This window comes from Phoca vitulina, unplaced genomic scaffold (genome assembly GCF_004348235.1).
Source record: "Phoca vitulina isolate PV1807 unplaced genomic scaffold, GSC_HSeal_1.0 scaffold25, whole genome shotgun sequence".
NCBI classification, from domain to species: domain Eukaryota; kingdom Metazoa; phylum Chordata; class Mammalia; order Carnivora; family Phocidae; genus Phoca; species Phoca vitulina.
The window spans coordinates 40,913,223-40,939,660 of NW_022589728.1; the positions used below are offsets into that span (position 1 = coordinate 40,913,223).

The 26,438-nt window shown below is 38.3% G+C and overlaps 1 protein-coding gene across 2 annotated transcripts in view; it reads right to left on the reverse strand.

Annotated features, from left to right (window-relative positions):
* The window catches only part of RAD54B (RAD54 homolog B), an 86,598-nt gene extending 60,458 nt beyond the window's left edge, over positions 1–26,140 (reverse strand). The window contains exons 1-3 of one of the 2 annotated variants that reach the window (XM_032421756.1): positions 25,922–26,140; positions 24,960–25,110; positions 13,735–13,903 (exon numbers count right to left, since the gene is read on the reverse strand). In XM_032421756.1, coding sequence (XP_032277647.1) covers positions 13,735–13,903; positions 24,960–25,094 — 304 coding nt within the window. In that variant the 5' untranslated portion in view covers positions 25,095–25,110; positions 25,922–26,140. The remainder of the gene's footprint in view (positions 1–13,734; positions 13,904–24,959; positions 25,111–25,921) is intronic. The other variant, XM_032421755.1, reaches the window with a different exon arrangement.
* Positions 26,141–26,438: the final 298 nt, after the last annotated feature.

Here is a 26,438-nt window from a genome sequence, read left to right on the forward strand (position 1 = left end):
CATGTATTACTTACATAACCAAAATCAAATTGTAAATAATTCTTACAAACTAAGAAAAACAATGCTATAGAATAATGGATGTAGAATACAAAACAAAATTTAAAGGGACATCTGGGTGGCTCAGTCATTAAGTGTCTGCCTTTGGCTCAGGTCATGAACCCAGGGTCCTGGGATAGAGCCTCCCTGCTCAGCGGGAAGCCTGCTTCTCCCTCTCCCCCACTTGTGTTCCCTCTCTCGCTGTGTCTCTCTCCGTCAAATAAATAAAATCTTAAAAAAAAAAAATTTAAAGAATAAAAGTACATCCAATATATAAAGAGCTCAACCTCACAAGTAATTAGGGAGATAGAAATTAAAAGATCACAGTAGTTTTTACGGATTCAAATGGCAAAAGTTTAAAAAGCTTAAGAAAAAGTTAAAAAAGGTTTAATAGCATGTGTTAAAGAAGGTGGGGAAATAAATTCCCTCATACAGTAATGATTTTTGGAAGGCAATTTGGCAGACCATATTAAAATGAATGCAAACATGTTACGATCTGACAAATATTTGCCTATGTTCATAAGACCACATGTATAATGATACACACTGCAGGATTGTTTTTAACAAAAATCCTAAATAAACTATGATATATTCATCCCATTGTATACTCTGCAGCAATTAAAAGAATGAGGTACATCTACAAATTCTAAAATTAAAACAAAAATCTCCAAAGCATACTAGTGAAAATTGCAAAGAATCCTCAAGCACAGAACAAAACAAAAAGGCAACCTACTGAATGGGAGTAGATATTTGCAAATCATACATCTGATAAGGGGTTAATATCCAAAATATATAAAAGAACTTACATAACACCAAAAAAAACAAATAATCCAATTTAAAAATCATTTCTCCAAAGTAGACATACAGATGGCCAACAGACACATGAAAAGATGTTCAACATCCCTAATCATCAGGGAGATGCAAATCAAAACCATAATGAGGTACCATCTCACACCAGTCAGAATGGCTGGTATCAGAAAGACAAGAAATAACAAGTGTTGGCAAGGATGTAGAGGAAAAAACTCTCATGCACTGTTGGTGGGAATGTAAATTGGTACAACCACTGTGGAAAACAGTATAGAGGTTCCTCAAAAAATTAAAAATAGAAATACCATATGATACAGTAATTCCATAAGAAATTTACCTGAAGAAAACAAAAACACTAATTCAAAAAGATATATGCAACACTATGTTTATTGCAGGATTATTTACAATAGCCAGGATATTGAAGCAACCTAAGTGTCCATCGATAGACAAATGGATAAAGATGTGGTGTGTACACACACATACACACAACAGACTATTACCCACCCATGAAAAAGAACAAGATCTTGTCATTTGAAACAACATAAATGGACACAAAGGGTACTATCTTAAGTGAAATATGTCAGACAGAGAAAGCCAAATACCATATGATTTCACTCGTATGTGGAATCTAAAAATCAAGAAAACAGAAACAGACTCATAAATACAGAGATACAGAGAACTGGTGGTTGCCCAAGGGGAGGGGAGTGGGGGAATGGGCAAAACAGATGAAGGGGATGAAGAGGTACAAACTTCCAGTTATAAAACAAATAAGTCATGGAGATAAAAAGTACAGCATTGGAAATATAGTCAATAATACTGTAATAATGTTGTATGGTGACAGATGGTGACTACATTTATCATGGTGAACACTGAGTAATGTATAAACTGTCAAATAACTATGCTGTACACCTGAAACTAACACTGTATGTCAACTACACTACACCAATAATAAACATTTCTTTATTTCATTTTTAAAAAGTAAGATAGACTGGGGCGCCTGGCTGGCTCAGTCAGTAGATCATGTGACTCTTGATCTAGGGGTTGTGAGTTCAAGCCCCACGTTGGTCATAGAGCCTACTAAAAAATAATAATAATAATAATAATTAATTAATTTTAAAAGAAGTTAGATAAACTGATAAATGAATAGATGGATATATAATAAAGCAAATACAGTAAAATTCTCATTGTAGAATCTTGGTGATGGGTACATGGGTGCTCAATGTACAATTCTTTCAACTTTTCCTCATGTTTAAAAATTATTAAATGTCCAAAATTATCCTTAAAAATAAAAATAGTAGTTAATATATTTTAACTCTTTAGCCATTAAAAATGTAGGAAGTGTAAATTTCTAAAACAGAATTTAGATAATTACATCTACTAAATTTAACAATAAGAAATAACTGTGGAGTAGGGGTGATTTTTTCCATGAATTTTTTTCAGGCAAAAAGAGCACTGTGACTACTGAAATTATTTCTAGATCTTAGGACAGTACCAAAAAAAAAAAAAAAAGGTAAGAATTTATGCCTTATTAATCTGTCTTAGCCCAAATTCTCTGGCAAACAGAACTTGAAACAATGATTAGAATGCTGATGGCTTTATTTGGGAGTTGCTTACACAGGGCATCAAGGGTTTTTAAAAAAGGGAAACTGAGGTAAGGAACTACGTAAAGCAAAGTGCTGGCTACCACTTTACAACAAGCTATGAAAAGATACAGGAGGTCACTTGGCAAATGCATCTACTTGGTACTCTCCTTGGAATACCGCCTAATAGTCTATAAAAACAAAGAGGAATAGATCTGGAAGATTCTCTCCTGTCTCCTATTTCCCACTAGTCAATGTTCATCCCACTAACAATAAACTTCACTGCACTTCCAGACTGTGTCACCAGCCTCCACAAATATGCAGGGTGCTACCCTTAAGTCCTGTGATAATGGTGTTTCATCCAAGACTGGAAATTGCAGGAGGAAAAGACCCTCCCAGAGTATGCCTCATCAGCCTGGCTGGATGGTAGCCACCAAGGAATAGGGCCCTGCTGTTCTGGTTAAGCAACAGATCAGCCTACAGAGAGAGAACAGAGCAGTCTAGGAGGCAGGGGGTATCAAGAGAATCTGAGGAGGCACCTAAGATTATGTTTAATATTTCACAATGCAACATGTGAGGAAGATGAAACAAACAAAAAAATCTGCCACATAAAATAGGGTTAAAAACTAGGGTGAATCCAAACCCTAAGAGTCATTCTGCTGTAGCATTTATATCTCATACTTCATTGCTGTGCTTTGGCGATAACATTCTGTGATATTAAGCACTTGAGACAATCAAAACCTAGATTTCAGGAATCTTAGTAATCCTTACAGAACTGAAGGAGTCTGAGTAAAAAAAAAAACAAAACACCTCAGCCCTCCTCTTGTATTACTCCTTTCTCTCACACAACCACCATACTCACAATACTTCTGACACAAGATGTGGGGAGGTTTTCCCACACCTATCCTACAATATAAATCAATTCTAACACTATCTACCTGGAGATAGCATCAGATCCCACAGGTTAAGGGCTCAGTCCCATAAGACAGGGCCCCTCCCTTCAGATGCCAATCACAAGTTGTTACCTGTACTTCTGACCAAGAGGCTATAAATCTGAGGTTCCCACAACCCCAGGAATTCAAATAATTTGCTAGAGCAGCTCATAGAACTCAGGACAACAGTTTACTTACTATTTACCAGCTTATAAAAGTATATGACAAATGATAGAGATGAGTATCGAAATCGAAGAGATATATAGAGCAGGTTACATGGGAAGGGGCACATAGCTTCCATGCCCTCTCCAGGTAGCCAGTCTCCCAGCACCTCCACATGTTCACCAACCCAGAAGCTCTCCAAACCTCATACTATTTATAGAGCCTTCCTCATGTCAGGCATGATCTATCATTTAACTCTATTCCCAACCTTCCTCCCCTCTCTGAAGGATGGAAGTGAGGCTGAAAATTGCAAGCTTGTAATCATGATTTGGTCTTCCTGGCAAACAGCCCCCATCCAAGAGCCCACCAAGAATCACCTCATTAGAATAAAAGAAACTACTATAGCCCAGGAAATTCCAAAGGATTTAGTAGGAGCCTTATGTCAAGAACCAGGGTCAAAGACCAAATACTAGAACAAAAAAATTCTCCCAGTACTGTTATCACTGAGGAAATTAGAAGGGTTGTAGGAGCTCTATGTCAGCAACCGAGGTCAGAGACCAATAAATACATTTTATATTATCTCACAGAGTCAAATTATAAAATTTACTACAACCATGCTACATTAATGTCAGACCTACTCTATACAATCTAGATTTACATACATCTTCATAGAATAGCTCCCTGTTTGGCCAAGTCTTGTTCTTGGGGTAAAAATATTTTGAACGAGGGGCACCTGGCTGGCTCAGTAGGTAGAGCATACAACTCTTGTTTCAGGGTTGTGAGTTCGATGCTTAACCAACTGAGTCACCCAGGCACCCCATATTTTGTTTTTAAATTAGGATTCAAAGAGGCAAGTATGAACACAATTCATTCCCCCAAAAGTAGAAGCTGAACACAATTATTATTTCAATTATTCTACATCAGCCCTCCCAAAAGCATAAAGCAGATTCCCAGATTAAAGCTCTGCTCAAACAGGAATACTCCCATTTTACACCCAATTCAAGTAACAGAGGAAGTTTAGACCAATTTAACATACTTAATATGCTAGGCAATGAAGAAACTTTCCAAAAGACCTTAGTAAATATATCCCACAAAGTTTATACACCAATAGTTTATAGCCTTGGGAGGAAGGATGGCAAGAGTTATTAACTATTTGAGAAACTCAGTAAAGCTCTTTAGAAAAATGCACGTCTCCCTCTGTTTTAACTGCCTCCCTATTTACCTAGTTAGTGAGAAAAAGATTCCTGTTCTAGAGTTAAGAGGATGGCCAAATACACAACACCTGATACTGGACAGGTTTAAATCAACAGCAGTCACATATACTCACAGCGTTGAGGAGGAAGACTGCCACACTCATGCAGGGCCACACAGGGATAACCCTACAGAACAAAGTGAACCACTAGGGGCTGTGGGACGCAGGCTTTGCAGTACCAAGAGGGTGAGGTTTCCCCCGGCTCCTAGAAGAGGATGTGACTGGCTTGTTTAAATAATTCTGCAGCTGGCAGGGAAATGAAAGCTGTTATTCACAGATAAGCAGAAACTGCACCTGATCTATTTAATAATAATAAGGAGGGTTGTTTAGCTAGGGAATCTTATCCTCAGGAACAGAGTAGAGAAGAGAACTTGTAGTTAGGCCATTCAAGACCCTCCTGATTTTATCAGATATCAAGGAGCATGTAATACTGAGATTTAATTTTTGGCATTACAAAACACCTTCCTCTACAGACAGACAGACAGACAGACAGACACACACACACACACACACACACACACACCCTCTAGAATCCATATTAAGAACCACTGCTCAATATGTATATTTGATTGTTGCCTTTTCCCATGCATGCCGTCTTACAAAGAGTAGGCAATGCTTGATACTCAGGAGAGAATTTGGTCACTCAATCTCCTACAGATGGTCCTGGATAATACCTAGTAGTTTCAAATGTGCTTCAAGACGAATCTGAAAAAATTAATGAATAAATGGGGAGAAGGAAAAGCTCTTGCTTACAGCAGAATGCCAACTAAAAAATACAGACAGAATTAGAAAATCTCAACAATCATGATTTAAGCAAGAATCAATGAAAACTAAAACTACTAAGTGAACATTTGATTAAATACAAAATATTAACATAGTTTCAAAGGATCTCCCCACAGATACTTATTAAGTACAAAGGCAAAAATATCTTTATACCGAAAAAACTTGGCAGATACTAATTTATTTAAATAATCAAAATTAAGGGGCACCTGGGTGGCTCAGTCATTAAGCGTATGCCTTCGGCTCAGGTCATGATCCCAGGGTCCTGGGATCGAGCCCCGCATCAGGCTCCCTGCTCCGCGAAAAGCCTGCTTCTCCCTCTCCCACTCCCCCTGCTTGTGTTCCCTCTCTCACTGTGTCTTTGTCAAATAAATAAAATCTCTAAAAAAAAAAAATCAAACTTAGTATCACTAATAACGGAATAAATTGACATCATATGCTCCCTAATGTTATACCAAGAATTATTATTGTGATATTCCTGCCAAGAATGTATACCTGAATCTATTCATAAGGAAACATCAGGCAAACCCAGACTGAGAAACATTCTATAAATGATTGGCCAGGGGGCGCCTGGGTGGCTCAGTGGGTTAAGAGTCTGCCTTTGGCTCAGGTCATGATCCAGGGGTCCTGGGATCAAGCCCTGAGTGGGGCTCCCTGCTCAGAGGGGAGTCTGCTTCTCTCTCTCCCTCTGCCCCTTCCTCCTGCTCATGTGGTCTCTCTTCTTGCCCTGTCTCTCAAATAAATAAATAAATAAATAATTGGCCTGTACTCTTTAAGCACATTAAAATTCTGCACAACAGAGAAGCAAAGACTAAAAAATTGTTCCAGGGGCGCTGGGTGGCTCAGTCAGTGAAGCGTTTGCCTTTAGCTCAGGTCATGATCCCTGGGTCCTGGGATCAAGCCCCGCGTCGGGCTCCCTGCTCAGCGGGGAGCCTGCTTCTCCCTCTCCCTCTGCCTGCCGCTCCCTTGCTTGTGCTCTCTGTCAAATGAATAAATTAAATCTTAAAAAGTAAATAAATAAAATAAAAATAAAAAATTGTTCCAGATTAAGAGAGACTAAAAGGACATGACAACTAAATACAACACATAAGCCTTAACTAGCAAGAAAAAATGCTTACTTATTCATTTTTTTAATTCATTTTTGATACGAAGGACATCGTTGGGACAAGAGGAGAAAGTTGAATACGATCTGTGGCTCAGAGGGTAGTACTGTATCAGTTAACTTCCTGATTCTGATGGCTGCACTGTTTTACTTTATTATACAGAAGCCTGCCCTTGTTTTAGGAAATACAGACTGAAGAATTTATAGAGTGATGAGCATCATGTCAGCAACTTATTCTCAATTGGTTCAGAAAAATTACACACATGAATGCAGTAAAATGTGTGGAAGTTCTTTGTATTATTCTTCAATTTTTCTGTACGTTTGAAACATTCTCAAAATATAACATTAAAAAGTTTAACTTAAAAGGCACAACAGGTTCAGCTGGTTAAGCGTCCAACTCTTGGTTTTGGCTCAGGTCATGATCTCAGGGTTGTGAGATCGAGACCCAAGCTCAGCAGGAGTCTGCCTGAGATTCTATCTCCCTCTTCCACTGCCCCTCCCCCTGCTCATACATGCGCACACTAAAATAAATAGTTCTTTTTTTTAAAAGGCACAACAAAATAACATTTTTTGACAATTAGATTACCAAATACCAAAAAGTGTAAGTATATACTCATATATAGATTCAGCATCACAATAAATGATACATGCATTGCTCATACATTGCTGGTGGATGGATAAACTTCTAACCTCTGCAGAGGGCAATTCATCATTATCCATCAAAATGATAAATGCACATACCTTGAAACCAGGACCCTACTTCAAGGTATTTATCCTATGGATATATTCTCACATATGTATATAATATATAGACATTAATTGTAGCTTTGCTTGTAACAACAAAAGATCCCAAATAACATAAATATCCTTTAATAAAGCACTAGTTAAGTATATTTGGCATATCCATAATGATGAAATATTAGTAGTTCTTTGGGGCACCTGAGTGGCTCAGTCGATTGAGTGGCAGACTCCTGATTTCAGCTCAGGTCATGATCTCAGGGTCCTGGGATGGAGCCCCATGTCTGGCTCTGCACTCAGCAGGGGGTCTGCTTGAGGATACTCTTCCCTCTGCTCCTCCCCCTCCCCACTAGTGCACATGCTCTCTCTAAAATAAACAAATCTTTAAAAAAAGAAAGCAAAAGGTAGTTCTAAATGTACTGACAAAAATATTTCTAAGATATACTGTTACAGTAAAAAATGCCATGTATAGAGGCGCCTGGGTGGCTCAGTCGGCTAAGCGTCTGCCTTCGGCTCAGGTCATGATCTCAGGTCCTGGGATAGAGTCCCATATCGGGACTCCCTGCTCAGCGGGGAGCCTGCTTCCCCCTCTGCCTGCCACTCCCCCTGCTTGTGCGCTCTCTCTCCCCCTCTCTCTCTCTGACAAATAAATAAAATCTTTTAAAAAATAAAAATTAAAAAAAAATGCAATGTATAGAACAGTGCAGCTAGTGAAAAATCATTGTATGGGGAGAATATATATACACAGATATGTTTCCAAATGTATAAAACATCTCAAAAAAGATACCCCCAAAATTGATAACTGGTTTGCATCTGAAGAAGAGAACTAGATGGCTAGGGATCAAGGAAGGGAGCCCTTTTATATTCTTCATGCCTTCTAAACCATGTGATGCATTACTTTTTTAAGTCATAGGGACTACATATTATAATTCTATTCATACGAAATATCCAAAACAGGCAAATCCATAGAGACAGAAAGCAGACTGGTAGTTGCCAGGGACTTGTAGCAAGTGGGGAATGGAGAGCTGAGTGCTTAATTGGTCCAGGGTTTCCTTTTAGCATGATGAAGCTGGAATTAGATAGTGGTGACTATTGTACAACATTGTAAATATGCTAAATGCCACTGAACTGTACACTTTAAAATAGTTAAAGTGAATTTTGTTATTCATATTTTATCACAATAAAAAAATTAAACATTTACAAACTAAATATAAATGAAACCAATAAAATTCAAAATCACATAAATTTGATAGTATGTCTTACTGAAATTAAACTGTTACTCACAACATTAATAAGGAACCCACTGATTTGGCGCAGGTTTCTTTCAACAAGCTTTTTCTTCAAGAGGACATACAATGGATCAATTGTTTGGCCATCTTCTCTTTTTTTTTAAGATTTTTTTTTTTATTTATTTGAGAGAGAGGTAATGAGAGAGAGCATGAGCAGGGAGGAGAGGGAGAAGCAGACTCCCCACTAGGCAGAGAGCCCGACATGGGGCTCAATCCCAAGACCCTGGGATCATGACCTGAGCTTAACTGACTAAGCCACCCAGGCGCCCCAACTGTTTGACCATCTTAAGTTAATATATAAAACCTGCACTGATAGGAGTATACCACTAACACATCCTGTTCACCTCTGTTCTCATCTGAAGACATGAAAACTTATAATAATTATAAGGTGGCCATGCAAAAGATCCAGCACATGCTTATACGCATTTATTCATATCAGCTAAAAGAAAACACAATATTCTAAACTTCTCCAAGAATTTATAAGCCCCTGAGAAGACACCCAACCATTTCCAAGGACTTTAGACCCAACTAAAAACACTTATCTAATATCCACACAGGAGAGAGATTTTATCACTCCCTTTTTATATCCTTAATCTTCCCCTCTTCACTATCTCATTCCTTACAGCCTATACATACTACTTTTAAAAAACAGTAATAGGGCACCTGGCTGGCTCAGTCAGAACAGCGTGCAACTCTTGATCTCAGGGTTGTGGATTCGAGCCCCATGTTGGGTGCAGAGATTACTTAAAAAAATAAAATCCTGGGGTGCCTGGGTGGCTCAGTCGTTAAGCGTCTGCCTTCAGCTCAGGTCATGATCCCGGGGTCCTGGGATCGAGCCCCACATCGGGCTCCCTGCTTGGCAGGCAGCCTGCTTCTCCCTCTCCCACACCCCCTGCTTGTGTTCCCTCTCTTGCTGTATCTCTCTTGGTCAAATAAATAAATAAAATCTTTAAAAAAAATAAAATCCTAAAAAACAACAACAACAAAAAAAACCTCTCTGGCCCCTACTCCTTCCCTTCACAACCAAATTTATTTTTACATACTTCATTTACTTATATTCAGTGACTCCATTTGCCTGTTTCCACTCACTAGTTATCTATTACAATATGACTTTTGTTCCATTTTTTTAAACTGTTCTCTCAAATATTACCAAACCCTGAAAACCATAATATTCCAGTAGCCTCTTCTTGACTACTTGACTTCTCTGAAGCATTTCAGAGCCAAAGGACTTACCCAAGGGACTTACCTATAAATTTTCCAAGATCCTTTCATTCAATTATAAAGTGTTTTTGAATTCATACTATTTGATTTAAAACTATCTGAACAAGAGAAAGTTCCTGCCTTTGTATTCACACTTTAGTCAGGTAAATAAATAAAATATAAAACAAGAACAGTGTGGTTGAACAGTTTGAGAGAGAATGAGAAGGAATCAGAAAGAATGAAACAATTTCTTTCTGTTTCTAAAGAAAGTATTGTTTTGAATATTAGGAAGTCTAGGGCTTCCTGTATTAATTTCTGAGGACTGCCATAACAAAGTACCAAAAACTAGGTGGCTTAAAACAACAGAATTTATTCTCTCAAAATCTGGAGGCCAGAAGTTCAAAATCAAGGTGTCAGCAAAGCCTTTCTCTCTCTGAAGATTCCAGGGGAGAATCCTTCCTTGCCTCTTTCTAGCTTCTGGTAGTTGCCAACAATCCTTGGTGCCCCTGGGCTTGCAGCTGTATTACTCCAATCTCTGACTCCAACATTATGTGGCCTTTTCTCCTCATAAGGACACCAACCATTAGATTTTGGACCCACCCTAACACAGTATGACCTTATCTTAAGTTGATTACAACTGCAAAGACTCTATTTCCAAATAAGGTTGCATTCACAGGTACCAGAGGTTAGAACTTAAAACACAATTTTTAGGACACAATTCAACCCATTATACTTCCCCTTTAATTTTCTCAAGCCAAGGCGAAGAGTAGAGGCTGTAGACAAGACCAAAAAAAAAAAAAAAATTTTTTTTTAAAAGACAGAAGAGGGCCCTTCTAGCACAACCTCCAAAAAAGGCATATACCCTGAGCCATGGATGAAGTCATTAGTGGTAGACCTGATGTGAAATGTTGAGATCCGGGAGCAAAGAGTCAAGAAAGAATTCTTGAGATGTGTTTGGTGCAAAAAGGTGGTTTTATTAGAGTACAGGGACAGGACCCGTGGGCAGAAGGAGCTGAAATGGGGTTGTGAGGAAAGGCTGATCATATACTTTCAAGTTGGGAGGAGTTTAGGGATAGTGTAATCTCTAAAGAATTTGGAAGCAAGCTTTCCAGAACCTTGAAGGGCTAGCTATTGTTAGGAAAAAGTCATTTACTACTGTCTAGTAAAACCTTAGTCATGAGATCCTTCAGATGTACATCAGTGGGCCATATGCCTGGAGGATGATTGTTAACATATTATCTTGAGGGAGGGGGGTTAAGATAAAGGTAGTTTCCAAAGGGATTTTTATATGTTAAAGACTTACAGGATCCTGGAGGTCGGGCTAATGTCAAGCTAAAGTTGTCTTTTGCCCTTAGCAAAGTATTAACATTGAGGCAGTTGAGTTCCTTGAGGAAGGTCACTCTGCCTGTCCCAAATACTTAATGGGCTATTAAGCTGTCTAAGGAAGTTTAATTTTTTTTTCTTCTGCCTTTGTTCTCCACATCAGACCTACACTTTCATTCTCACACAAGGACTATTATCTGCAAAGGTACAGGGTTATAAAGAGACCTGAAGTGCCCAGTGAAGTTCAGTGGAGTGAAAATATACTCATTAGGGCACTTTCAAGTTGAGAAAGAAACCAAACTTAAACCAGCTTATGCAAAAATGATATCACTGATGAAGTAGATATTAAATATTATGTATTATTAAATTTTAAGAAATACACGCTGTATTTAGGGATAATATGGCATAACATCTGCAACTTATTTTCAAATGATCCAGAAAAAAAATGGACATATGGCGGGGGGGAGGCAAAATGTTAACAACTGTAGTATTTAGGATGATGATTATTCTTTCAACTTCTCTACATGTAGGAAATTTTTCAAAAATAAAAAATGATGGGGGAGGGGCGCCTGGGTGGCTCAGATGGTTAAGCGTCTGCCTTGGGCTCAGGTCATGATCCCAGAGTCCTGGGATCAAGCCCCACATTGGGCTCCTGGTTCAGCAGGGAGCCTCCTTCTCCCTCTCCCTCTGCCTCTCCCCCTGCTCATGCTCTCTCTCTTTCTATTTCTGTGTCTCAAATGAATAAATAAAATCTTAAAAAAAAAGAGAGATGATGGGGGAAAATGAGGACATATTTTAACTGGGACAAACAGGCTTCCATCCCACTTCAAGGTGGATTAGATCTAGGATTAAAAAGATGTGAAAAGGTGAGAAAAAAAAAAAAGATGTGAAAAGGTGAATTATACTACATGGATCTCTCATCTCCATACTTTTCTACATAAAACATCCCTCTCCAGTAATCCACCACAAAGCAAGATGTTTCTCACAATGTTCTTTTCCCCAATTAACCTCTCTCTGAATGAGAGGCAGGAGGGTGTCAGGAGGTTGGCAAAGATTCCCCAGTCCAGTAAATGTACTAAATCAGAGAAGGGATTAAGGGATTAAGAGTTGAGTAAATTAACTCCCTCTTCAATTTATCTTAACTCTTAACTCCCTTCTCATATTTAGCAGGTTAAAGAGTGAGAAACTATAGTAAAACAAAAATAAAGCAGGAAATCAGTAACACAGAATGTATTATAGTCTAAATACCATTCTCTGGTGAAGAGATTAGCTACCATAATAGAAAAAGAAAGAGGCAGAGATGGATCATTATCTACCACAGGCTTGGCAATAGAGAAAAAAACCTGGGAAAACAGGATATTCACTTAACAAAGATGGAAGAAAAATAAGAGGAAGGGAAACAAGCAGAAAAGAAATGAGAGAGCAGATCAATGAGACAGTGCAGCAGCTAAGCTGCCATACCCAGAGCTGTCTTCAGGGATCTCAGATCCCTACAACCAGCTCCAAAAGTGCTTCTCAATTTTGTCCTGACACCAGTCACAGCTTTTGAAAAATTGTAAGAACACATAAATGAAACTATGAATCCTAGGCAGATGGGAAAATACAGAATTCCTTTCTCCCCCAACAAGAAATGAACCCATTCATAGGTAAAACTTATTAATCCTCACAAACCTCAACTTCCTTCAAAAGGTTAAGTGCTTAAGGAATCTCACTGATTTGCACAGGTATCTTAAGGATGACAATCACTCTTGTATAGAACAGCAGATGGGAATCTCTCCCTGAATCTGTTTATTCAACCAAAAAATGAATGTCATTTGGAAAAATGTAGTCTTATGTTGTCTTTCAGAAGGCCATATAAACACCAGTAAATAACCCTATTTATTATTTTAATTACTTCTAAAATATTAATCTCTGACAGATAAAAAAGAAACAATCATTATTTTAACTCAATTCAACAATGCAAGGAGGGAGCATCTGTTAAATCCTTGGTTCTCCTTCAATTATGTACCTTCATAATACAAATCTGATTTGCAGCTACTCCATGAACTATTATTAATTAACAATTTTACTCATTTCAACTTCACCTCTCCAACTTAGAACTGTTAACATGGTTTTTATTTTTTATTTTTTTTAAACAGGCTCCATGACCAATGTAGGGCCTGAACTCATGACCCTGAGATTAAGAGTCATACGGTCTACTAACCGAGCCAGCAAGGCGCGCCAACATGGTTTTTATAATTTTTTTTAATCAAATCTTTAAACAGAATTTATTTTGGTACTTGAGGAACAGACCATACTTGACCAACAAGTTCACAATGAACAGTCTTAGATACCTACTATAAAGTACAAGATTTGAATTACGTGGCTATTAATCCAATCACTAAAGAAATTATGACCAAAAAAATCTGAATTGCCAACAATCTAGGGGTATTACAACACTTTTCAAATATAACATTCATTCTTGAAACAGTCAATTTAAATAATACTATACAACTGGTCAAGTGTAAACCTAATCAATAAAAAGCAGTCTTACCTGTATGAGGCGGATCTAACGTTACCATTACAGATGCTTCAGAACAGTGTTTTCCACTGTAATTATGCCCATGATTAATTTCTCTAGCACTTCCCTCAGTAGGCAGATTTAAACTGCATATTCTGGGATTATTTTGTAACTGGAGGAAGGTGTTCTTACTTGCAACAACCTAAAAGAAGGAAGTATTTATTTTATGCAGAAATTAAATCTAATCTCCCGTATTTTTACATAACAGATTCCTAATTTAAAATATAAACTACCAGTTTCTCTATATCTTAATAGGGAATAGATATTTTAAAATAAATTTAAAATCCAAATTTTACTATTAAACTAGTTTTAATTGTTATAAAAGCTGAAAGACACAACAGAGTAAAAATTATGCCTATAATTATAGTGTATGTTAAACAACATATCAGAAGAGTTTCAAACATGTCATAACATGCCATTCTCAGAATCAATTGCTCTTTTTTGTCAAGTTTCTCAATATTAAAATCAATACTTAAATATTCTCCATTTTTTATGTGGGATAGTGGTACTGTCACTGCATTGTTTACAGAGACAAATATTAAACTGTTTACAAATGAAAAGATATTTCTGGGATTGGCATCAAAATAATGAGTATGCTGCACCAAAAATAATGAGATTCCTAGGAATAAACCTAACCAAAGAGGTGAAAGACCTGTACTCTGAGAACTATGAAACAATGATGAAAGAAATTGAAGACAACATAAAGAAATGGAAAGACATTCCATGCTCATGGATTGGAAGAACAAATATTGTTAAAATGTCTATACTACTCAAAGCAATCTACACATTTAATGCAATCCCTATCAAAATATTGACAGCATTTTTCACAGAACTAGAACGACACTAAAATTTGTATGGAACTACAAAAGATCCCAAATAGCCAAAGCAATCTTGAAAAAGAAAAGCAACGCTGGCATCACAATTCCAGACTTCAGGTTGTATTACAAGGCTGTAGTAATCCAAACAGTACAGTACCGGCACAAAAACAGACACACAGATCAATGGAACAGAATAGAAAATCCAGACATTAACCTGTAACTCTATGGTCAATTAATCTTCAACAAAGCAGGAAGGATTTTCCAATGGGAAAAAGACAGTCTCTTCAACAAATGGTATTGGGAAAAATCAACAACATGCAGAAGAATGAAACTGGGCCACTTTCTTACACCATACACAAAAATAAATTCAAAACGGAGGGATGCCCGGATGGCTCAGTCAGTTAAGTGTCTGACTCTTGATTTCAGCTTACGTCATAATCTCAGGGTTGTAAGATTGAGCCCCCCACTGGGCTCCACACTGGGCATGGAGCCTGCTTAAAAGATTCTCTCTCCCTCCCTCTACCACTCCCCCCCAGAAATGGATTAAAGACCTAAATGTGAGACCTGAAACCATAAAAATCCTAGAAGATAGCACAAGCAGTAATTTCTCTGACACTGGTCACAGGAACTTTTTTCTAGATAGGTCCTCTGAGGCAAGGGAAACAGAAGCAAAAATAAATTGGGACTAAATCAAAATAAAAAGCTTCTCCACAGCAAAGGAAACAACCAACAAAACTAAACGGCAACCTACGGAATGGGAGAAGGTATTTGCAAATGACATATCCAATAAAGGGTTAGTATCCAAAATATATTAAAAAACTTATACAATACCCCCCCAAAAATGGGCAAAAGGCATGAACAGACATTTCTCCAAGGAAGATGTCCAGATGGCCAACAGACACATGAAAAAGATGCTCATTATCACTCATCATCAGGGAAATGCAAATCAAAATTACAATGAGCTATCACCTCACACCTGTCAGAATGACCAGAATCAACAACATAAGAAAGAACAGATGTTGGTGAGGATGTGGAGAATAAGGAACCCTCTTATTGGTGGGAATGCAAACTGGTGCAGCCACTGAAAAACAGTATGGAGGTTCCTCAAAGTTAAAAATAGGAGCACCAGGGTGGCTCAGTCAGTTAAGCGGCTGCCTTCAGCTCAGGTCATGATCCCAGGGGTCTGGGATCAAGCCCCGCATCGGGCTCCTTCCTCAGCGGAGAATCTGCTTCTCCCTTTCTCTCTCCCTCTGCCTCTCCCTGCCTCTTGAGTCTATTCAAATACCTTGGGGGCGCCTGGGTGACTCAGTTAAGCACCCAACTCTTGATCTCAGCTCAGGTTTTGATCTCATGTTCGTGAGTTCAAGTTCCATATTGGGCTCCACACTGGGTGTGGAGCCTACTTTTAAAAAAATTAATTAATTAAATAGACTAAGATATATGTGTACATATATACATATACATATATATCCTATTTCCTTAAACATTCACCCACTAGTTTTGGTTATCTATTGAATTTTTTTTTTTAGAGACAACACAAATACCTGTCTAATGCCAACAACTGCTACAGAAAGCAAAACAGGTGAGCAGGAACATAAGTGGTTCTAGCCAATGTCCACATATGAAGGAGGCAGTGACATTTATGGTTCTCCAAACCTCAAACTTCCTTCTAGAGTTCATACTGACCAGTCCCTTCAATTGTTTTAAGAATTACACAGATTCTGCTCCATGGATTGAGAACTAATATGCAAACTCTGTTATAGAGCACACTAATATTAACTGTCTTAATTCCATTTTAAAATCCTAGCATATTGTAGGTGGTTAAGTATTCCCGTGTAATAAACATGTAACTTAAAAGCCCTCCTTTATCCCCAGAAATCATTCATAAGCAAATATTATTGTGTGCTAACAAGCTCCTTTAATTGGACTACCAAAAGCTGTTTTCTCTTCAGCCCTGGCTTAAGACAGATATACCTAAACTTTTTTTTAAAGATTTTTTTTTTTTTGACAGAGAGCGAGCGAGCGAGAGCAGGAACACAAGCAGGGGGAGTGAGAGAGGGAGAAGCAGGCGTCCTGCCGAGCAGGGAGCCCGATGTGGGGCTCGATCCCAGGACCCTGGATCATGACCTGAGCCAAGGCAGATGCTTAACTGAGCCACCCAGGCACCCCCCCACACATTTTTTTAATTGAGGTTTAATTGACATAAAACATTAGTTTCAGATGTACAACAGTAATGATTCAGTATTTGTATATACTGCAAACGGATCACCACAATAAGTCTAGTTAAATCCATCACCATACATAGTTACAGAATTTTTTTTCTTGTGATGAGAACTTTTAAGATCTACTTCTTAGCAACTTACGGCATCCACCTTTTCTAACACCACTTCTATTATTATGATTTAGCATTCCACTTTAAGAAACAGCTTACTCCTCTTCTTATATATTTTACTTATATTAGTATAGATTCAGACTCCTGTATAATTCAATGAATTACTACCAATTAGCATATTTATTGACACTCGATTTGTTCCAGATTTTGTATTTATCAGACCAAACAAATAAAAACCCCTGAAGGGGGCGCCTGGGTGGCTCAGTCATTAAGCGTCTGCCTTCGGCTCAGGTCATGATCCCAGGGTCCTGGGATCGAGCCCCACATCGGGCTCCCTGCTCGGCGGGAAGCCTGCTTCTCCCTCTCCCACTCCCCCTGCTTGTGTTCTTGCTCTCGCTATCTCTCTGTCAAATAAATAAATAAAATCTTAATAAAAAATAAATAAAAACCCCTGAAGTTACCAAAACAATACTATTTTCATCTAAGATGAGAAATAATTTAAGAACAAAAATTTAGGAATGGAATAGACTAAGGAGAAGGGAGAGTGAACTGCTAAGGCTTCTCATGTTGCCTTGCTTAAAACAGCTGTACAATTTCAAAAATGCCTATTTCAAAAATGCCTAGTTTTTAAAAATAACTTTAGTTTCCTAGTAGAATTAAAAGAAGAAAAGAGTAAATCAATGAATTTGGTCTCAAATTAGTCCTTACATCAAAAAATAAACCTTAAGACTAGAGTGTCAAAATGATTAATGGGCAAAGAAGAGTCTTCTTAACATCCTGGAACAACAAGGTATCCATGTACAAAAGAATGAAATTGGACCACTACCTCACACCACACACAAAAATGAACTCAAAAATGGGACACAGATTCAAATGTAAGAACTAAAACTACAAAAGTCACGGGACGCCTGGGTGGCTCAGTTGGTTAAGCGTCTGCCTTCAGCTCAGGTCATGATCCCAGGGTCCTGGGATCGAGTCCTGCATCGGGCTCCCTGCTCAGTGGGGAGCCTACTTCTCCCTCTACCTGCCGCTGCCCCTGCTTGTGCGCATGCTCTCTCTCTCCGGCAAATAAATGAATAAAATCTTTAAAAAAATGAAATAAAAATAAAATAAAACTATAAAACTCTTAGAATACAGGAGACAAGGGAAAAAATTCTGTAACTATGTACAGTGACAGATGATAACTACACTTACCATGGTGATCATTTCACAATATCTACAAATATCAAACCATTATGTCATACACCTGAATAAAATGCTGTATGTCAATCACACCTCAATAAAAAACAAATTAGGTTTTTTTTTTTAAGATTTTATTTCTAAGTAATCTCTACACCCAACATGGGGCTCAAACTCACGACCCTGAGATCAAGAATCACATGTTCTACTGACTGAGCCAGCCAGGCACCCCAAAAAACAATTTTTTTTTTTTTTTTAAATAAAATACAGGGGTGCTTGGGTGGCTCAGCTGGTTCAGCAGCCGACTCTTGGTTTCAGCTCAGGTCATGATCTCAGGGTCATTAGATCAAGTCCCATGTCTGAGAGTGCAGTCTGCTTAAGATTCTCTCTGCCCTTCACCCCTCCCTCTCTAAAAAACAAATTAATTAATAAAATAAAATACAGGAGTAACTCTTCATGACCTTCTTAGATATAATACCAAAATCATAAGTACTAACACCAAAAAAATTAGATAAATTGTATTTAATCAAATTTAAAACTTCTGTGCTGCAAATTATACTATCAAGAAAGTGAATATCCAACAGAAGAGGAGAAAATATTTGCAAATAATATAACTGATAAGGGACCTGTATCTAGAATATATTTTTTAAATAACACTCTTGGGGTGCCTGGTTGGCTCAGTTAATGGAGTATGGGACTCATGATCTCAGGGTTGTGAATTCAAGCCCCATGGTAGGTGTAGGGATTAATAAAAAATAAAAATTAAATTCAATTAAAATTAAATTTTTAAAAAAATCTTAAAAAAAAAACTCTTACAACTCTATAACAAAAATCAAATAATACAATTTTACAAAGGTCAAAGGATCTGGGGGCACCTGGGTGGTTCAGTCAGTTAAACATCCAACTCTTGATTTTGGCTCAGGTCATGATCTCAGGGTCCTGGGATCGAGCCCCACATTGGGCTCTGTGCTCAGCATGGAGTCTGCTGGAAAGTCTCTCTCTCTCTCTCTCTCCCTCTGCCCCTCCCCCCTCTCTAAAATAAACAAAATCTTTTAAAAAACACACATAAAGGTCAAATGATCTGAATAGTCCAAAGAAGATACACAAATGGCCAATAAGCACATGTAAAGATGCTCAACAATATTAGCCACCAGTGACATACAAATCAAAACCACAAATAAGATACTACTTCAACCACCAGTACGGCTACAATCAAAAACATAATAATAAATGTTGACAAGGATGTGGAGAAATTGAAACCCTCATACATTGATGGTGGGAACAAAAATACTGCAGCCACCTTGGAAGAGTCTGGCAGTTCATTAATGAAAGGTTAAACACAGAGTTATCATATGATCCAGCAATTCCATACCTAGGAATATACCCAAGAAAAATGAAAACACATGTCTACACAAAAACTTGTTCACAAGCATTATTAATAACTCATAATTTGAAAAGTGGAAACAATCCAAATGCCTGTCAACTGATGGATTAATAAAATGTGGTATATTAATATATTACACAGTAGGGTAGGCAGAATAATGCTTCCCAAAGATGTCTATACTAATCCCCAGAATCTGTGAATATGTTACAAGGCAAAAGAATTTTGTAGATGTGATTAAGATGTGCTTAAAGTAATCTCTCCTGAAATGGAGAGATTGTCCTGGCTTACCCAGGTCAACCCAATCTAATCAAATCATTCCCAGTTTGAGAGAACCAGAAACATAGTAACATGGCAACTGAAACTGTCATTGCTGGCTTTGAAAATCAAAGAAGGGCAAAAAAAAATGCAGGTGGCCTATCGAACCTAGAAAAGGAAAAGGAAACAGATTCTCCCCTAAAACCTCCAGAAATAAATGCAGCCCTGCCAACACCTTTTGCAAATATCTTCTCCCATTCCATAGGCTGCCTTTTAGTTTATTTCCTTTGCTGTGCAGAAGCTTTTCATTTTGACAAAGTCCCAATAGCTCATTTTTGCTTTTATGTCCCTTGCTTCTGGACATGTGTCTAGTAAGAAGTTGCTATGGCAGAAGTCAAAGAGGTTGCTGCCCATGTTCTCCTCTAGAATTTTGATGAATTCCTGTCTCACATTTAGGTCTTTCATCCATCTTGAATTTATGTTTGTGTATGATGTAAGAAAGTGGTCCAGTTTTCCCAATACCATTTGTGAAAGTCTTTTTTCCAATGGATATTCTTTCCTGCTTTGTTGAAGATTAGTTGACCACAGAGTTGTGGGTCCATTTCTGGGTTCTCTATTCTGTTCCACTGATCTATGAGTCTGTTTTTGTGCCAATACCATACTGTCTTGATGATTACAGCTTTGTAATACAGTTTGAGGTCCAGAATTGTGATGCCTACAACTTTGGTTTTCTTTTTCAACATTACTTTGGCTATTTAGGGTCTTTTCTAGCTCCATACAAATTTTAGAACTGTTTGTTCTAACTCTGTGAAAAATGATGTGCTATTTTGAGGGAACTGCGCTGAATGTGTAGGGAGAATAGACATTATTTTAACAATATTTGTTCCTCGGGGCGCCTGGGTGGCTCAGTCGTTAAGCGTCTGCCTTCGGCTCAGGTCATGATCCCAGAGTCCTGGGATCGAGTCCCACATCGGGCTCCCTGCTCGGCAGGAAGCCTGCTTCTCCCTCTTCCACTCCCCCTGCTTGTGTTCCTGCTCTCGTTATATCTCTGTCAAATAAATAAATAAAATCTTAAAAAAAAAAAACAAAAACAGTATTTGTTCCTCCAATCCATAAGTATGGAATATTTTCCATTTCTTTGTGTCTTCAATTTCTTTCAAAAGTGTGCTATAGTTTTCAGAGATCTTTTACCCCTTTGATTAGGTTTATTCCTAGGTATCTTATGGTTTTTGGTGCAATTGTAAATGGGATCGATTCCTTGATTTCTCTTTCTGCTACTTCATTATTGGTGTATAGAAATGCAACAGATTTCTGTACATTGATTTTATATTCTGCAACTTTGCTGAATTCGTGTATCAGTTCTAGCAATTTTTCATGGAGTCTCTCGGGTTTTCTATGGCAACACCTTGATCTTAGCCCAGTGAAACCTGTTTTGGACTTCTGACCTACAGAATTGTAATAGATTTGTGTTCTTTTAAGCCACTAAACTTGTGATAACTTGTTATAGCAGCAATAGAAAACTAATAAATTTGGCAATAAAAAGAAATAAATTATTGATACATGGGTGAGCCTTGAATACATTATGCTAACTGGAAAAAGCCAGTCACAAAAAGCTACAAGTATGATGAATGTATGATTCTATTTATATGAAATGTCCCTAATAGGCAAATCTACAGAGACAGAAAAAAAGATTAGTGGTTGCAAAGCGCTGAGAGATTTGGAGAAAAATGAACAACTGGTTAATATATACAAGGTTTCTTTCTGGAGTGATGAAAATGTTCTAAAATGGATCTTGGTGATCACTGCAAAACTGTGAATATAGTATATGATTTGTATGGTATGTGAATTGTATCTAATTAAAGCTGCTTTTAAAAAAAGAAACCTTGGGACGCCCGGGTGGTTCAGTCAGTAAAGTACCTGCCTTCGGCTCAGGTCATGATCCCAGGGTCCTGGGATAGAGCCTCGCATCGAGCTATTTGCTCAGTGGGGAGCCTGCTTCTCCCTCTGCCTGCGGCTCCCCGGGCTTGTGTGCATGCACACTCTCGCTCTCTGACAATTAAATAAATAAAATCTTTAAAAAAAAATAAGGGGCACCTGGGTGGCTCAGTCGTTATGAGTCTGCCTTCGGCTCAGGTCATGATCCCACGGTCCTGGGATCGAGCTCCGCATCAGGCTCCCTGCTCTGTGGGAAGCCTGCTTCTCCCTCTCCCACTCCCCCTGCTTGTGTTCCCTCTGTCACTATGTCTCTCTCTGTCAAATAAGTAAATAAAAAATCTTTTGGGGAAAAAAAAAACAGAAACCTGTGTTTTCTTCTTACATTGTGGCCAGAATTCTAAAGAAATGTAGGATAAAACAAACACATGCAGACCAAAAAAAGCAGAGTTAAAAACTAGTAGACCTTTCTGGGGCGCCTGGGTGGCTCAGATGGTTAAGCATCTGCCTTCGGCTCAGGTCATGATCCCAGGGTCCTGGGATCAAGCCCCACATCGGGCTCCTGGCTCAGCAGGGAGCCTGCTTCTCCTTCTCCCTCTGCCTCTCTCCCTGTTCATGCTCTCTCTCTCTCTGTATCTCTGTCTCAAATGAATAAATAAAATCTTTAAAAATAAATAAATAAATAAAAACTAGTAGACCTTTTTAACAACAAAAAGACAATCAATAAAACCATCCATTAAAGGGGTGCCTGGGTGGCTCAGTCGTTAAGTGTCTGCCTTTGGCTCAGGTCATGGTCCCAGGGTCCTGGGATGGAGCCCCGCATCAAGCTCCCTGCTCAGCGCGAAGCCTGCCTCTCCCTCTCCTACTCCCCCTGCTTGTGTTCCCTCTCTCACTGTCTGTCCCTGTCAAATAAATAAATAAAATATTTTAATAAATAAATAAATAATAAAACAATCCATTAAAAACCAGGCAAAGAACTTGAATAGATATTTCTCCAAAGATACAAATAGCCAATAAGCACATGAAAGGATGCTCAGCATCACTATTCATAAAAGAAATGGAAATCAAAACCACAATGAAAAACCAATCACACCTACTAGGATATCTACAATCAAAACAAAACAAAATAGAAAATAACAAGTGTTGCTGAGGACGTGGAAAAACTGGAACCCTCACACATTGCTGGTGGGAATGTAAAACTGCAGCAGCAGTTGTCGAAAACATTTTGGTAGTTCTTCAAAAAGTTAAACGTAGAATTACCATATGACCCAGCAATTCCAGTCCTAGAAAAATGAACACAGGGACTCAAATAGAAACTTGCATGCCTATGTTCATAGCAGCATTATTCACAACAGCCAGAAAGTGAAAACAACCCAAGTATCCATCAAAAAAGTGAATGGATAAACAAACTGTGATGTATACATACAAATGAATGTTATTCAACCATACAAAGTCGTGAAGTTCTGACACATGCTACAACACAGATGACCCTTGAAAATATTATGCTAAGTGAAATAAGCCAGAAACAAAAGGGCAAATATTGTCTGATTCCACTTATACGAGGTAACTAGAAGTCAAATTTATGAAGATAGAAAGTACAATAGTAGTTACAAGGGAGTGGGTAAAGGAGGGAATAGAGAATTACTGCTTAATGGTGGTTATAGTTTGAGGTAATGAAAAAGTTTCCAACTGAAAACAGTGGTGATTGTTGCACAACAGTGTGAGTATAATTAAAGTCACTTATTTTGCAAACTTAAAAATGGTAAATAGCAGATTTTATGTTATATATATTTTACCACAATAAAAAAAGGAAAAAAATCTGGTGACAGATGGTGACTACACTTAATATCATAAGCATGACATACCGTATGTAATTGTCAGATCACTGTGCGTTGTATACCAAAAATTAATATAATATTGTATGTCAACTACAACAACCAAAAAGGAGAGGGAAAAAGAATTTGTAGACTTTAATCCCCATACCATGAATGGATCAGAAAACTGTAGAGCAGCAGGAAATGTGGACTGCCCATTTTATACACCTTTATATACTATCTATATAAATAAGACCTTTGGTCTTAGACATAAGACCAAAAACAATCCTCTTAGTAGTAAAAAATCAAGACTGCTTTAGGGGCACCTGGCTAGCTCCGTCGGTAGAGCATGCAACTCTTCATCTCGAGAGTTCATGAATTCAAGCCTCACACTGGATATAGAGTTTACTTAAAAAAAAAAAAAAAAATGGAGGTGAGGTACTGCTTTAAGCATTTACTTTTTATAGATAAAAATGTAAGGAAATGGGGGCAACCTGGCTGGCTCAGTCACTGGAGCATGAGACTCTTGATCTTGGGGTTGTGAGTTCAAGCCCCACACTGGGTGTAGAGATTACTTAAAAAATAAAATAAAATCTTAAAAAAAAAAAAAAAGAAAGGAAATGTCCAGAATTGTTATACAGATTATTACTTACATGTTTACTCCTTAAATCACCTTATCTAAAGTTTCTTAAGATTTCATTTTCTTCAATGTTTTATTTAAATTCAATTTAGTTAACATATACTGTATTATTACTTTCAAGGGTAGAATTTAGTGATTCATCAGATGCATATAACACCCAGTGCTCATTACATCAAGTACCCTCCTTAATGCCCAGCACCCAATTACCCCATCCCTCCACCTACCTCCCCTCCAGCAACCCTCAGTTTGTTCCCTATAGTTAAGAGTCTCTTATGGTTTGCCTCCCTCTCTGTTTTTATCTTATTTTTCCTTCCCTTTCCCTATGTTCATCTGTTTTGTTTCTTAAATTCCACATGTGAGTGAAATCATATTTTGTCTTTCTCTAGCTGACTTATTTTGCTTACCATAATACCCTCTAGTTCCATCCACAAGATTTTTTTTAAGTAATCTCTACACCCACGGTGGGGCTTGAACTCATAACCCTAGATCAAGAGTCACATGCTCTTCCAACTGAGGAAGCCAGGAGCCCCTTATCTAAGTTTTCATTTATGTGGTAACTTTAAAAAGAATACTGATTAGAATAATTTATTTTTACAAGAATATCCACCCTCTCCCTCACAGAGGTATTTTTTACTGTTAACAGAAGTTTATCCTATAGAGCCAACTGCAAGTCATTCCTTGAAAAAAAAAAAAAAATTATGTAATCATTACTCTAAAGTTTTTGGAAGACTTTATCAAAGATACTAAAAATTCCTTCAGGCAGTAAGTGTTGTTAACTTTTTAAATGAAATGTTTAAAAAAAAAATGCATCCTTCTCTATATTATGCTTTTTTTTTTTTTTTACCTCAAATAATTTTACGTCTGGACTCATCTTTGTATTCTCTTCATTTGGACTTGGATTACTTCTCCCTGGTGGTATAAATTTTAGTTTTTTGAAGGGATTCCCCTGCAACTGACTTGGTGCTGCAGATCGTCTCATATTCAGCAACGCTGACCTAAAAAATACCCAAAACAGAAATCATCCATGAATCTGATAGAATTAACTCCAAACATGAAAATAGCTCATCACTACAACCATATCTTGAAAAATGTAACAGAATAAACGTGTAAAAAACCTTGGAAAACAAGTTTCACAGCTAGGGATATTTTATTTTCATCACAAAGGGTTACTGAAAAGAATCTAAGACTTAAATTGAATGGTGTAAACTTGAGCATATGGATTTTGATAATACTATAGATTAGATAATGATAAAGTAGTCTTTGAAGGGTGCAACCATTAAACCTCTAGGAGCAAGAACAGCCAAGAACAGCAACAGACCTGGTTTTCGGCTTCCAACTACCGTTAAGGAGCAGTTACACTTCGTGACTTAAGTCGCTCCTTTGACTTTGTGGCCCCGTTAAAAGTGTCCACAGACATCGTCTATTAATTAACCGGCTAATACCGTGCAGGATAACGTAGATTAGTCCTGGTGGAAACAAACCCAAGCACCGCAGAAGGAAAGCCGGCGGACCGCTGAGAGACCACCGCCCACAGTCGCCTCTCCCTGGGACCTTCCCACCACACGCACCGCTACCGCCAGCTCCGCACCAGCCCACCCCGTGGCCAACAGCGAGGCCGTCCCTCACACTTCAGCACCCCCCTCCCCCGCCTTCCCCCGGCCGCTCCACCGCCTTCCTTCCCTGCTCCACCTCCTTCCTTCCTCCTTCCCAACCCCCGGAGGCCGGCTTCGGCGCCTCTCCCCACTTTGTCCCGCACGAGCCCACAGGCTGCCTCAGCCCCACAAGACTTCCCCTCCAAGAACGTACCGGCAAAGATCCGACAGAAGTCGCGCGTCATCCGAGAAAGAATTCGGGTACACAGAGACCTCTTCAACGCAGGTTAAGGCTCCCGCCTCGGCGCAGCCTATAGCGGACAAGCTAGCCGAGCGTGCGCACTACCTTTCTGCGGCTGCGCCTCCTTCAGCCCGACTCTGATTGGATGAACTTAACTGCGCATGTCTCTTTGCGTTTCCCTTTAAGCATTTGTAGTTTCAGATTTATGGTTCAATTAAAAAATATTTACTTGGAAAAATATTTGTTTTTTATTGATTGATTGATTGCCTACTGTCACATGCTGTAGGTGCTGATACAGACCTCATTTTAGAACAGACGACGCATACTTCTTAAATCTAAGAACATCTACATGGATGTGTTTAGGCAGTTAGATGGTCTGCATAATAGTATGTGCTTGGAAAAATAGTATGCAAATGTACTTTACCATAAAGCTCTTAAATTATGCAGCATTTTAGGAATGAAGTGACTTTAGCAACGTTGTTAAAATAAT